At 40.5% G+C, this 13,939-nt stretch overlaps 1 protein-coding gene across 8 annotated transcripts in view; it reads right to left on the bottom strand.

Annotated features, from left to right (window-relative positions):
* The window catches only part of SATB1 (SATB homeobox 1), a 102,503-nt gene that overhangs the window by 66,280 nt on the left and 22,284 nt on the right, over positions 1–13,939 (bottom strand). For 7 of the 8 annotated variants that reach the window (XM_081573370.1, XM_081573373.1, XM_081573371.1 and 4 more), the window contains 4 exons: positions 12,648–12,882; positions 8,770–8,946; positions 7,880–8,006; positions 6,997–7,120 (listed from right to left, as the gene is read on the bottom strand). In XM_081573370.1, the coding sequence (XP_081429496.1) occupies positions 6,997–7,120; positions 7,880–8,006; positions 8,770–8,946; positions 12,648–12,858 (639 nt within the window). In that variant the 5' untranslated portion in view covers positions 12,859–12,882. The remainder of the gene's footprint in view (positions 1–6,996; positions 7,121–7,879; positions 8,007–8,769; positions 8,947–12,647; positions 12,883–13,939) is intronic. The other variant, XM_081573376.1, reaches the window with a different exon arrangement.

A 13,939-nucleotide genomic window follows, 5' to 3' on the forward strand; every position in this document is an offset into this window, starting at 1 on the left:
CAAGCCTAGAACAGTCGGATGGTACCCAATGAGGAAATACTGTCTTGTGGTCTAGAGAAGAATGTGATCTCAAATGGCACTAATAATTAAAGCTTTAATCTTTCTTAACTTTCAACACATCATCTGGTTTGCCTCTTTAACCTGAGTAAACTCAATTAGATTAGCATTTTATGGGAAAATATTGCCATACAAGAGGATAGCTTTTTTGAAAAGGAGAAAGAAAAAAGATGATGACTAAGGAGGATGAAGTTTTAGAGTAAGAATAAGAGGCGGGAAAAAGACTCTTAAAGCAAATCATCCACCTTCTCTAGGATGTGGAGTTCTGCAGCCTCCTCAACTGTCCATAATGAACCAGCACCCATAACAACACTGCATATCGGAACTCAAGACAAGCCTGTATTTCTGGGACGCCCTTTGTTGCAAGGATCCCAGGGTGCTTCACAATCACTGTGAGTTAAAATTAAAACTGAAGCACGTTCAATCCCTAATAGGCCCATTTTAAAAATGCTAAACAGAACAAATAACTTTTAAGTCTAGATTTAAAAGTCCCAACAGCCAGAGCGTTCCCTGCTTCAACTGGCAACGAGCCGCGCAGCTGGCGGAAGCTCCCTCCTGTTACGTTCAGGGCTTTCGTGTTTTTTACACCAGAGCACCTTACGATCAAGCAGTTTCCAAAGAAAGGGGAAAAAAACTGGGGGCACATGGTATCTGTTGGTTTTGATTATTCTGAATTGAGGGTTTCCTGTTTGTGAGTTAGTTTGGGACTCAAATCTGACATGAAATACAGTAGGTTTAAAAAGCAAATCCAGATAAAGCCCAACTTGAAATTTAAGTAGTTATTCCAACAAAAGAGCACTTTAAAACTTGCTCTGTGTGAGTAAGTAAATCTGATTGATTAGCATGATTTGGGTTAACTTTAAAAAATAAAAAAGCAATTAGAAAATAACATTTAATAGGCTTTCTCTCAGGCCACGTCTGCTCCTAAGCCTTGGCAGTATTTATTATTCTGCAAACCAGAAAAAAATAAGGGAAATGCACTCATGATACGGTAATTTTCCTTGCATTAGTGATTTTGAGGTCAAAGGAAACCTGTTCAGATCTAAAACAAAGCATAGGTAAATATCTACTAAGTGAAGATGAAGTGCCTACACATTGTTAAAGCACTCTAAATTGGCATGGCTTAACTCTTTTAGGCTTTACTATTGTGACAAGACAGTGGCCATACAACATTTGAGATCAATCCATTTGAAGTTAGATGCTTTATTAAGTTTGGCTCTTTTGAAAGGTTACAGGGAACGAATATCAAGCTATAATACAATCTTCACGTATCTAAAACGGCTAAAAATGAACCTGACAGATGAGATGCAAAAAGGAAAACTCATAATTTGGAGGACAGATCTATCATAGATACTATGGATCACATTATCAACAGAAGAGCTATCTCACTGTCTAATTCGAAAGAAGTACTAGAGTGAAGTTATAGCTGGTTCAGAAAAGGAGACAGAAAAAAATGACTTGGTGGAAGTTTGCCCATAAAAGACTGGTTTACCATTTCCTTATGGATCGCACCATTAATACAATTGCTGAAAGTGGTAATAAAATCCAATTAATATCAAGTACTTCAGTGCCTAGCAAAGCTGCTACTCATAACCTTGGATTTCCATGGGCAGTAGTGTAAAAACTGGGGAAAGTTTTGTAATGTAAAAGAGGAATGGACTTCCTCAAAATGCATGCTATTTAACGGCAAGCTTTGCAATAGATTTACAATATTCTGCTAGGAAGGGACAAGTACAAAATCCTACAAGCACCGTCTCAACCAGTAAACTTTGGAGCTGCCAGTTATACCCTTGCTCACCGCATCAAGCCAGTGAATGACTAAGGTCTATATTTTCTAAGAAACATGGGAAACTGCCCACTGCTTCCCACGCAAATACCTAACATTGTCGTGGGGATCAAAACAAAGGCTCTTAGCTCAGTTACACTTACTGATTCAGACAGGATGTGAAGCCAGCGAGAACTGACTGACACAGAGCTGTTACAGTCAACCCTTTCGAAACCTTCCAAACGCCAGATTATCCCAGAAGTCAGTCCCCGTGTTCTAAATCACCCTCCCACGCTCTAAATTAAGGACATGATGGTATTTTTCAAGGGAGTCAATGTAAGAATGGCACAATCAAAGATACAAAAACAAAATACATGTTAAAAATTTCAGCAGTGAGAATAAATACAATTGGAAAACTTTAGTTATCAGCGCTTCAGAGAAATGTAAGTTCTTTTATAAAACATCGAATTAATTGGAGAAAGACTTTTTAAAGCCTTTTTCTCTCTCTCCTTCCTTCCCTTCTCTCCATCCATCTATCCATCCACCCAAGGATAGCTAATTAAGCTCACAGGTCTGGGGATGAATTGCCACCCCCACGCTTCACCCGTTCCATAACCATGGGGCTCGCTTAAACATTCCATGCCTCAGGTTCCTTAATTGAAAATGAGGATATAAAACCACCTACCATTTACAGTGACAGGCATGCTCTTGATGCAAAAATACCAAAGGAAAGTTACCATTATTTAAACTACTAAGATTGTTATCCTTATTACTCCACAGGAAAACAGAATGCCTCTCACACAGCAGGCTGTCGATACATACCTTTGAATGAATAAATATGTGAATAAATTTATAGGTTAGACGCTCATGTGAAATGCGATATATGAATACTGATGCTGGATGTTCTCTGGAGACAATGTGATTATTAATACTTACTGATTTTTTTTTCAGAAACATCATTTTAGTTCAAAAATTATGAAAAAAACACAAAGTACAGTTAAACACACACACACATATATATAAATATCTCCTAATGAGTAGGTTTTTTTAATTGGTGCTTTGTATAATACACTGAAAATCAGCTGAATACAGGGGTTTATTAATGTCTATAGAGATGATTATCAAGTTTCAGAGAGAGGACCTGGATAAATGCTAAGCTTCAGGAGGGCAGGGAGGTTGGTTTCTTTTTTTTGTTTATTTTGCCAGTATCTTACAAAAAGTCTGATGCGTTCAGGATCCCTAGATGCTGTCAGGAAAAGGAAAACTAAAAAATCACTTTTCCCCATATTACTTCTAAATGGAATGTTCAAATTTAAATTCATTTTATGTGTCTTTCGCTGCTTGAAAATAAAAATGACAGTTCTCACTTTATGGAGAACTCGGGCTTGGGACTCCTCTTCCCAGGTGAGAGATGAAACAGAAAGTCCAACACCTGAAACATGTGAAAGTGGTGACGTGTGTGCGTGGGCATAAGCGCGCACGAGTGCACCATGGAAGTGAGTGGTAACAACGCACACATGTCAGATTAAAACCCCTCAGGAATATCTGACCTAAACATTTTTAGAATAAGACACTAGGCTGGCAGAAGCAGTAACTGAACTTTTACTCATGATACTTTTAAAAAAATGAATGTATCCTTGTATCAAATGTATGTACATTTACCTAGTGGTCAAGTTCAATTTCCAAAACTTCAGGGGAAACTAAAATCAAGATGAAATGTTTTGTTGTAAATCAAAATATTTACTTTTTCAAATCCCAACTTATTGATACCTTCCAAACACATGCTCTCCAAGTTCCTATGACCTTAAACGTCCTTGTCCCCCCAAGTCAGACTTCAGTCTCTCCTCCCTCCTTGCAGGTATGAATAGAAAACCTACCTTACCTAAGCACCTCCAATGAAAAAAGCAAGAACAGCAACAAAATGCCCAATCTCAGAGAACCATGAGCTAATGGTTTTTTATGCCTTAGAACAGTTTACAAAAATAACCACATGGTACAAAAAACTTAATAAATGGATGTCAATCTATCTGGGCAGATGTATAAGAGAAAAAGCAGCCACAGACATGAAGGTCTGAGTTATAAATCAAACCCCATGCACACTTAACAGAATTTCTACGGCTACAGAAACCCTTGCAGAGATTCTCCGAGACAACATTACTGCAGCCAAACCTATGCGTGCATTTTAAAGTCAACACTTGAAAACGTAACATTGGGAAGGGACTTGTGGGTCAGTCGCCAGCCAGCACACTGACTTTAATGTCTAGGGACGCTGGCTCTGAAGAGGAGTCTGTGAAGGAGAACATATTCCAGTTCTAAGATTCCAAGTGCAAGCTGGGCCTGTGCGTGTCAAGTGTGGGACGGTCCTCCTGGGCTGCCCTCGCCTCCCCTGCCGCCTCCACTCAGTAACGGAATCTGCTGGCCCACAGCAGATGGACGTGCCGCTCAGAGTACCGCTAAGGCGCCCACCAGCCACTTCTAAGACTGGGGCCCTTCAACCGTATCAAGCAAAACCAAAGCATTAATGCACAGCAAAATGTGCACGCTGAATGATATGCTAAAAGTTCTCATATGAATGAGTCAAAACTCCACGGAGACGGAAAGTCTGAGGCAGAAGCATTTCTTGGTGCTAGGTGCCGCTTTGTACAAGACTGAAGCAGTATTTATTTGCTAGGCCTCTTTCACCGTAGCACCTTCACCACCGCATCTCAGCAGGGAGGAAAGACAGCAGTTTTACCCAGTTCAGCACATATTTGGGGCTGAGGCCTCAGATGCCTGTGCTTCCTCTAACTAATAGCTCCTGACACAAGAGAAAATAAAGAAGCAAATGGAAAACAGTTCATAATTAAAACATTCCAAATTGAGTATCAGATTCATAAATTCATTCTGGAGAAAGAAATAGAAGATGATGCAGCAGAACAGAAAATAAGTCCCTCGTTTAGAGAACAAGTTGCCCTTTTTCATAATAATATTAATTTCAAATATTTGCTGCCACTGCTGAACGATGTTTATCTTTCTTTTCAAATTGTTTTGTAAAAGAAAAGAAGACGGTAGTTACAACTGATGTTGAAGCTACAGCCTGGTTTCACCCTGAAGGATGGCACTGGGGTGCCCAGCTATACAGGCCCAGGTGCTCCACTTGAGGCTTCTCAGAAATTCACCCACATCTGACTCCAAAATCCAGTCCTGAATTTTATTTTGTCATTCCGTTTAATGCTATTATTATTTTATTCAATTAATTACCCATGATAACATTAAGTAAACTCACAATTGTGTTCATAAGCTATAGTGAGGTGGAGTTTATTGGCTGAATGTTGCTACCGTTTAACCATTAGTTCTCACCGCCTGCATCAACAAATACTCAAGCTAGCATCCTCTTCTCCAGCTCACAGTAAATGCCTTAAGCCTCTGCCTGAATTTACTTCCCAAATCAACGGGACATTTAATAACGTGAAGATACGTGAGATTCCTATACTGGGTGTTTATACATATTTTAATACTGAGTTATAACCTTTATTTGTAGGACATTTCAAATTTCAAATCCTAGAGACCAGCTGACAGATTATCTGGAATTGTCTGCAAAACCCAAAGCCCCAGAGCTAAGAGTCACCTGCTTCATTATATCATCCTATTGATTTAACTGTGTTTAATTAATTTAAATTATTTTTACTTGATGGTTATAAATTCACATCCTCTCGACTCAAAGAATGAGACAGAGAACAGGAGGAGATCCGCTAAAGTGACAAAAAGACTTTGATTTTCATGAAATGGACTTAACGCCAGAGAATATTTCACCTGTGGCTACAGCTTACTTTAAAAGAACATAAAAAGCCATCATTTATTATAAGCTTAATTCATTTGCTTCATTCCTATAATTGCTAACAAATATCAAAGTCAAGCTGACGGACCGTAATGCAGTAAACCTGAAATGCATGGAGTTTTCATGAAAGACGAGCACGAATTCCCACAAGCTTCCTTCCAAAGGTGCCCACGTGTCTTCACGGCCATCACATCGGAAACACACTTGGAGAAATCCTCTACTGCAGAAATATTTACAGCAGTCACAGAGTTCATGTTCAAATACCTGATAGACTGAGCACTCAGGCTTACATACTAACCTTGCATTGAAAGAAAAACGTTAGTAAAAACTGAGTAAAAATCTAGTTAGACCAGCACCTCAATCATACTCTCCAGGGGCGTGACCTGCAGGGGCGTGGGCCCCGAGAGACGGCATGACGTCAGGGCTACACAAGCAGCGCTGAAGAGCGGGCTCCATGTATGGCAAAACAAATACAACATTGTAAAGTTAAAAAATGGATAAATAAACTAATTTAAATTAAAAAAGAAAGAAAGAAAGCCAAAAAAAAAGAGCGGGCTCATAGCGCCCTTTGCTTTTCTATTTGAAATCGACTGCGCAGCATCAAAAGTGATTCTCAGCTTTACATCTAGAAACAGAGGCAGTCTCTCGCCAGAGTTCCTACTGCCCCTCTACCAAAGTTCATTCTAAAAACTCAAAGACAATAATAATAAATCTCTGTCTCATTGCAAAAATCCCTGACAGTATGACAGGCATCTCAGAGGAAAACATATGAACCCAATAAAAAAAAAAAAAGTAGGGGGGGTTGAACCAATGCCATAAAACCGGTGACAGAATCCTGATGAATAATAACTATCTAAACTATAATTAGAGGGAAGAGATTTGTTTTCTGTATAATTTTTTTTTCTAAATTCTACTTCTTCTTTTTCCTTTGTTTGGTAATGAAGAAAGTACCTAAACACTATTCTGTTCCTTTACTCAGGTAGCATGGTGACGTTTTGGACAGTAACACTTCCAAGGCGCTTCCTGGAATCCAGGGGTTCCAGGAAGGTGTACCACCTTTATTCCCTTAAATACAGGCCCTCAGGACAACGAGGCATCCAGTCTCAGAGCACTCGGATGAGAGGTCTACAGATGAGCTAGCGCAAAGTTCTGCTGAGTGGTTTTTCCTCCCCTCTCTTTCGCACACTGTTCAGGATGAATCGCGCATACTTCTGAAAGTCACCAGTGGTCAAGTCACTTTGCATTTTGGGGAGATTCTTGCTTTCGATACCAGCTGCTTTAGACTATGGCTTCCCATCACTCCTCCAATGAGGCTGCCCTCAATGCCTTATCATTTAGGACCAGCGATGCCCAGTACCTGTGAGAGGGGACACTCCTTCGCCAAGGAGCTCTGATTCATATCCTTCAGCAAGTCCTTCAGCGCATTCCTCACGGTGGTGTGCGACCACTGCTCGGGAGGCAGGTCTTCCAGTTTGGGGCAACTATTGGAGACACAGATTAGAAAGGGGATTATGACAAGATTGCATCCCGCTGCAGAACATTCCTTTAAGACAGACAGATTTCATTTTGCGCATCAAACAGATGCATCTGGAGATTGCTCTCGGTCTCCTGATTGTTCCGATTAGTTAATTACTTTATACAACACATCTGCTGTATCGATGCATGAATTATACATCAGCTGCCTGTGGTGGCTATTTTTCCATGTTACTTCTACCTTCCTGCTCTGATGCGCTCGGGAAGACAATTTAAGGTGTACTGCCTCCTCAAGAGCCACTGTGAAAAACACGAACGTGGGAACCGTTTTCCCTTCAGGACTCCGCTCGTACGAATTAGAATGGTTAAAAAAAATTATATAAATAAATAAGAGCAGGGCGATAGTGAATAAGGCATTCTTTCACAAAGTGTACACAGATGGCACTGTTCATGATATGCAAAAATATTTTTCTCTTAAGTAAACTTTATGTAAAATGCCTTCTTGCAATGCATCATTTAATTGATTACATATAAAAAGTCTTGTCTTTTCATAACCTGCACAAATAGACGCACTTGGGGGGAAAACTGCTTTTAAACAATAGACTGAAATTAGGAAAATAAAGGAGAAAGGGTAAGTGACAAAATCAATTTGGGTTAACCTCTCTGAAATGCAGAGGAAATCACAACTGAAGGCTGACCAAAGATAACTTCATTCAAACGATCAGGTGAGTAGAACGTTCTGCCCTGAAACTGCTTTCCTGACTCACCTGTGTAACTGAATTTTCAATGTGACCACATGATACACGTCTTGAAGCATATCTGCTACTGTAGCATCGGGGGCATCCGTCACGTAAGACAGTGGGACCGGATTCCACTTCCCAACCTGGATCAGCCCTATTCCAGATGAAGAGCACGTGTCACCGCATGTCTGACCCTTCAGATAACCTGCCCAGTGGAAGGCTGCTTCTCACCGCCCCCACCATGAGCAATACTGTTACTTCTGTTTGAATGATTCCCTTCCCTCTAAAAGGCAGGTCAATGAAAATATTCACAGCTTAGTTTTCCAAACTGTGAAATTATGTAAATGACGGTGGGGCTGTTTATTATTTTGGAAATAAAATCCCATCAATAAAACCTAGGCAGAGGCCACATTTTCCTAACTTACAGGAAGTTCTAATAAGACATAGCTGAACCAGTTCTAAATGGCTTTACAATTTAGATAAGATTCTCGATTGCAATGGGAATCAGCATTGAAAAATACTTTACAGCCCATAAAACCATCAGAAACAGAATAAAAGAAACAGAACTAGATATTCAGTCATAAATGCAAATTGACTCTCAACAGTCCATCTGCTCAGATACGCTCCTCACTTCCTTGTGGGTCCTCAGTGGAGCAGATTATTAAGGTCAATAAGCATACTAATGATTCAGCTGAAGTAATTTAAAAAAAAAAAACCTACCTCCACATTCCACATGAGCAAAATGTGTGTTAACTAAACCAAACTGAATTAAGCCAATTTTTTAAAGCCACAGTCTAGAAGGAACCCATGTAACATACAGCCTACAGTTCTTTGAATGAAAATATTCAGATGCCTTCTCTGTAAGGTAAACAAAGGATGCCAAGCAATTTCCCCAACCCCATGGATGCATTATTTACCTTTGGCCTGGGCAGCAGAGCTATGCGAATAACCCAGAGACAGCAAGGCCATTTCTATCAGCTGGTTGAAAAGCATATCCTTCCTCACCAACACAAATTCTGCATGCTCCTCCTTGCAATCGTATTCAATGGCATTTTCATAATGTTCTACCACGCAGAAAACCGGGAGCATGGTTCCTATCAAGGAGACAGAGGGAAAAGAGATGCAAACCAACGAATTTCAGCAACACAGTCTGGGGGGAGGAGGGAGGGAAAAATGAAGCCATGAAAATAAATCTTCACCACAGTGAGAGAAGGGGAGACTGTTCCCAAGGCAGCCGGCACAGAGATCCAGGCACACAGACACAAACATACACCTTCTTTTATTTATTTTCTTAAGTTGTAAGAGAAATGTTGAAATAGCATATGAATTTGGCCCTGAGGTAACGTGGGCTCCAATCTTAACAGAGCATTTCCCCAAACCAATTAATGCAGAATTCCCTTTCTGATCAAATCCTAGGGCTGACAGGAGAGGAGTGAGTGTCTGGTCTGATCTGCTGTGAGTGGTACCTGGTGTGCAAATGTAATTCACCAAACTCGGCTTCGAAAGAACCCGTCTTCATGCTTCCTACATGCTTTTGTTAGGATTCAACTTTCCCTGTCTGTGTCCAAACAAATTAGCTTTGATTATAAAATTATGAACGTTCACCTCCTTCTTTAAGATCTTCACATTGAGGCCACAGAAGAAACACAAAACTTAACCAAACTGATGTTCATAACACAGGATTTCAGTATGTACACACTGCAGATGAGTAATATTTATTTTGATGGCTACTCATTTAATCTACCTGCCTAAAAAGACATCACGGTAACCACAGGTCTTTAAAACGAACAATCCCTGCTCTAGTAAATGGGGTAAGGATGAGAGCAGAGGAAACTGTGCTCATCAGGGTGTCTCAGGATACAGGAATCTGCAGAGACTAGATGTGTTCCCTGTTTACTGTAATCCCAGGTAATAACTCAGGAGCCAGATGGCTATTACACACAGGCCACACCACCGTCAGCAAAGAGGCTTCTAGAAACAGAAATCACGGAACGCTGTCGTCCTCGACGTGTTTACACAGCCCACTGTCAGACTTCCAGTGATAAACAGAAAAGGGTTAAAAGCAGATGCAGCAGAGGGCACTGTGGCACACTGCCAGGAGGGCATCATCCTTAGCATAAATGATGACAAAGGTTACTGTGCCAGGGCGCCCACGACCCCCAATTAGTCCTGGAACGCTAATGCCTCTCTAAGCTCTGCCCTCTGGATCCACAGAAGCCAACCAACTTCTGAAGGTGTCCAGGGCCGGCAAAGCAGAGCTAAAAACCAGGGTTTCCTCCTGACACCAGAGGTACCCTTTAGAAACGCCCTATTTGCTTGTTTCTGCTGAACAAAGCCGGCAGGAAAAGCAGCCACAGTTTTCTACGTGGGTATCTACACCACAGCTTCAGTGAACTGTTCACAAGAGATTCTAGCTCTGACAAATAAACCCCTTTAGGTTTACTTAGAAAAGCTCACAAACTCATTTGGAGGGACCCAACAGGCTAGGCATGAAAAACAAGCTGTGGAGCTTGCCAATATCCTTGTCATTCATTCGGCTGTTTCTATACCAGAGAGAGAACCCGTCAGGGATCAGAAGGAGACTGGGAGAGACCACAGCAAAAACAGCAATACGCAAACTGGTGATTTCTTCCTTGGCTGGAAGGTACTCTGGCAAAACCTCCTAAACAAACAAACAAACAAAAAAACCTCCAACCCCTTTCCTTAAGGTGTGCTTTCTCAAGCCAGCCACACTCACTCTCTGGCACCCGTCAAGCAGAAACGCTGCACGTGAAAAAGAAGGTAAAACAACACTACCACCAGCACAAGGCTGGAGGCATTTTGTTGCTTCAAGCAGAGAACCTTCTGCAATTAAAGTGCATCTTTAAAATGTCACTACAAACGCAGTGCTTGGGGGTGGGGGGAGCAGCACTTGAGCAGGAAGTGAAATTATTGTACTTTGGTTTCTCCTCCCTCTATCCTGAGGTCTTCAAAGAGTTGGGTCACTAATACAACAAAAAACATAGGCATTGATTTTTCCTCTTATAGAATGATACAGGCCTGGGCTGCTCTTTGCTGCTCCTCAGACCTGGGAGATAACTGAAGGTTTTTTAAACTGTGGAAATAAATGCGAGTCGCTTTGGATTTTAGAGGGACCCTGTAAGATCATTAAGGTGGCTGCTGATAAGGTGACAATCGCGGACTTTAATTGTCAATCTGACTGCTTAAATCTTCCAGCAAACTGCCACGCCGTCCTCCTGATACTGCGAGTCAGGCTGAACAGGAGCCTTCTCTGAACTGATTGTTTGTGTCAGTGTTTGGCGAGGCTTCCAACTCCAGCAACTTCATAACCTTCCAGTATGGAAAGGGGAGTGCGCTGGTCACTGCTGACTGCTAAAAATACCGCATGATTTAAACCTGGAGGCAGTCTTAGAAGCTTTTGCTGAAGGTTTATGAGCCTGTGTAAACAGCACGTCTGCCATAAGGAGCAGTGAAGTCTGTAGAATCCTTGTCTAAAACTGTCCTGGCATTAAAGTTTGCTGTGCAAATATCACATAATACCAGAGACAGCTGAAATCTCCTATTTAGGAATTTATGGAACTTATATGTTTGCAGGCGTCAGAAAGTCTTTTTTATAGAGCCCCAGTGCTTCACAGTACAATATTAATGCACTCTGTTTGAAAAGCCATAATAAATTATATTTTTAATGCTCTTACCCTGGCTTTCTTAAGATGCATACATTCTTGGCAAACAATCAATAAATAGGGTAATCATGAGGAGAGGCCAAAGAATTTGCTGAAGTGCTGTTTTTCCATTTTTAATAGATAAAGATCTAACAATACGGACTGCTGTGTCTGTTCATTTCAGGATCAATATATTCTTTGTTTTCGCCAAACCAAGGAAAAAATAAATGATTGTATGATAAATGTTATGCATCAAACACAATGAAATTCCTCTGCCTGCTAACTTTATCTACTTAATATTCTTGGTTGTTACAAGATGGCATTTTTATCCTTTGCTTTAGCAAATGTAAGGAAAATCTGAATCCCATACACAGTTATTCACAGACAAATAAAGACCTTCTAAGGCCCACACATTATGCCCAGGGTAGACACTGATTTACAGCAACAACAGTGCTGAATGCAGTCAACGTGGTTAAACTCCATCAATGTGACATAAAATTGGCAAAAAGGAATCACACAGTTGCATATCCCCTCCTTATAAACTTGTTTAAATCTGCCCTTTTATCCAAAACACCCAATTATAGCAAAAGGGAAACACCAGAATTATCAGGTTTTTAGCTACTAAGTAATGAAGTTGCTCCTAAGAAAACAAACCACAAAAAAAAAAAAATCACAAAACTTTTACATCATATCGCAGAAGACTTCCATTATCTGTGAAACTGCCTTACAACCAGTAACACTATGAAAAAGCAAGGTCCGTCGTCAAACAATTTAAAGGTCTCATTCTCAAGCAGGGTTAGTTTCAGCAACAGCCACTTCTATACCCTCTTCTCCAACACTTTATCAATGGAAGCCTTGTATAACTGAGACCATTAGACTTAATTCAGTCTTTCTCATCCACAACGTCCAAAGACTCCAGCCTACAGTACAGGGAGATGCTCTGCTCCAGCACGGAGCCCACACTTCCAGACAGGACTGACGCTGCAACCAGAAACGGAACTAATTTCAGATCGGAAAAGAGAACCAAGGAGGAGAACGCGCGAAGCCAGGTTCCACCTGTCCACCCTCGCACCAGGCGATGCCGCGTGGACACAGGGCTGCTGCTTTCCAGGATTTGGCTCGCGAGTATTTACCTTTCCTAAGGTTGCTTTTCATCAGATGGCCCGAGTGTTTCAAAGGCACTCCCTGCATTTTTGCACCTGTGCTCCCAAGCCTTCCTCTTCCTAGCGGGCTCCCGTTCTGTTCCAGGCGGGCAATCTTGGCTGGTGGACCCTTCGGATCACTCACATTGTTAGACATTTCTGAATGTTCTTTCCCCTGAGTTGCCTCGTTCAAATGATCCATACTCAGTTACTCTCTAAAGATCACCTGCCAGAATTTAAAAAGAAGAAGACATGTTACAATTGGGTGGGGGTCTCCGCACGCCCCCCCCTTTCTCTGTGTATATATAACACCATCTACATGATTTATCCCTGGATATTTCTCTCCACAAATATAATGTATTTGTAAGACTGCTTAACCAGACATATAATGCAGAGGTTACTCTATTTCTAGATCACAGCATTATATTTCCATTCAAGTTAATGGAATAACTTGTGGAAATTGTATCAACACACATGAACGAAAAGATAATTTGTCACCTACCAGCAAAACTATGTGTGTGGGGGGTGGGGGGTGTGGGGGGTGTGGGGATTATTTTTAGAACAAGAATTACTACAAGTGTAGCTAAAAGGAAAATAACAAATTGTATTTATGGGTCCCAATTTTTAAAAATGACAAACTTACTACAGAACATAATAATGACATTTTAATCAAAGGTGGAAAGATTATCTTATCAGTACAAGAGATTAGTTAGATCTGCCGTCTTTATATTTTTATATACATTTTAATTCTCATGAAGGAAAAATAGATTCATATGTATATATACCACCTCAAAAGAAGGTAGCAGACATCTGCTTTTTAAACTCTCTATTGGCTTTATGGTTAATGTGTAGAAAAAGTTTTCTACTGTCAAAGTATCAAGAATTACATGACTTGTTTTAAAGATTCAGTCAAGTCTTGGCTCAAACATGCAATTGGATCATTCCATCCCTGACCAAGTGGATAGAAGTGGAGGATTTCTTCAAAGAGCCTCAATACTGAAGTATTACAACTCATGTATCTTAGAGTTAATATTTAGGTATTCTTTTGTAATAGAGTGCTGTTAACAATTTAAATACCAAAAATTTTGAAAACATTTTGTAATATACACGTTAGACTGAAGCACTAAACTTGCTTTGAAAGAAATCTTGTTAATGTTGGTAAAACAAAATAACCAGTGTTCAAAAAAATCTCAGCAGGCAATGAAGTCAACATTTCAATTAACTCCAGAAAAAATGAACAGATAATTATTTTTCAGTTGTATTATACTTTGGACATCAATTTT

The sequence above is a fragment of the Giraffa tippelskirchi genome, chromosome 2 (assembly GCF_054371585.1).
Source record: "Giraffa tippelskirchi isolate mGirTip1 chromosome 2, T2T-mGirTip1v1.2.pri, whole genome shotgun sequence".
Classification (NCBI taxonomy): domain Eukaryota; kingdom Metazoa; phylum Chordata; class Mammalia; order Artiodactyla; family Giraffidae; genus Giraffa; species Giraffa tippelskirchi.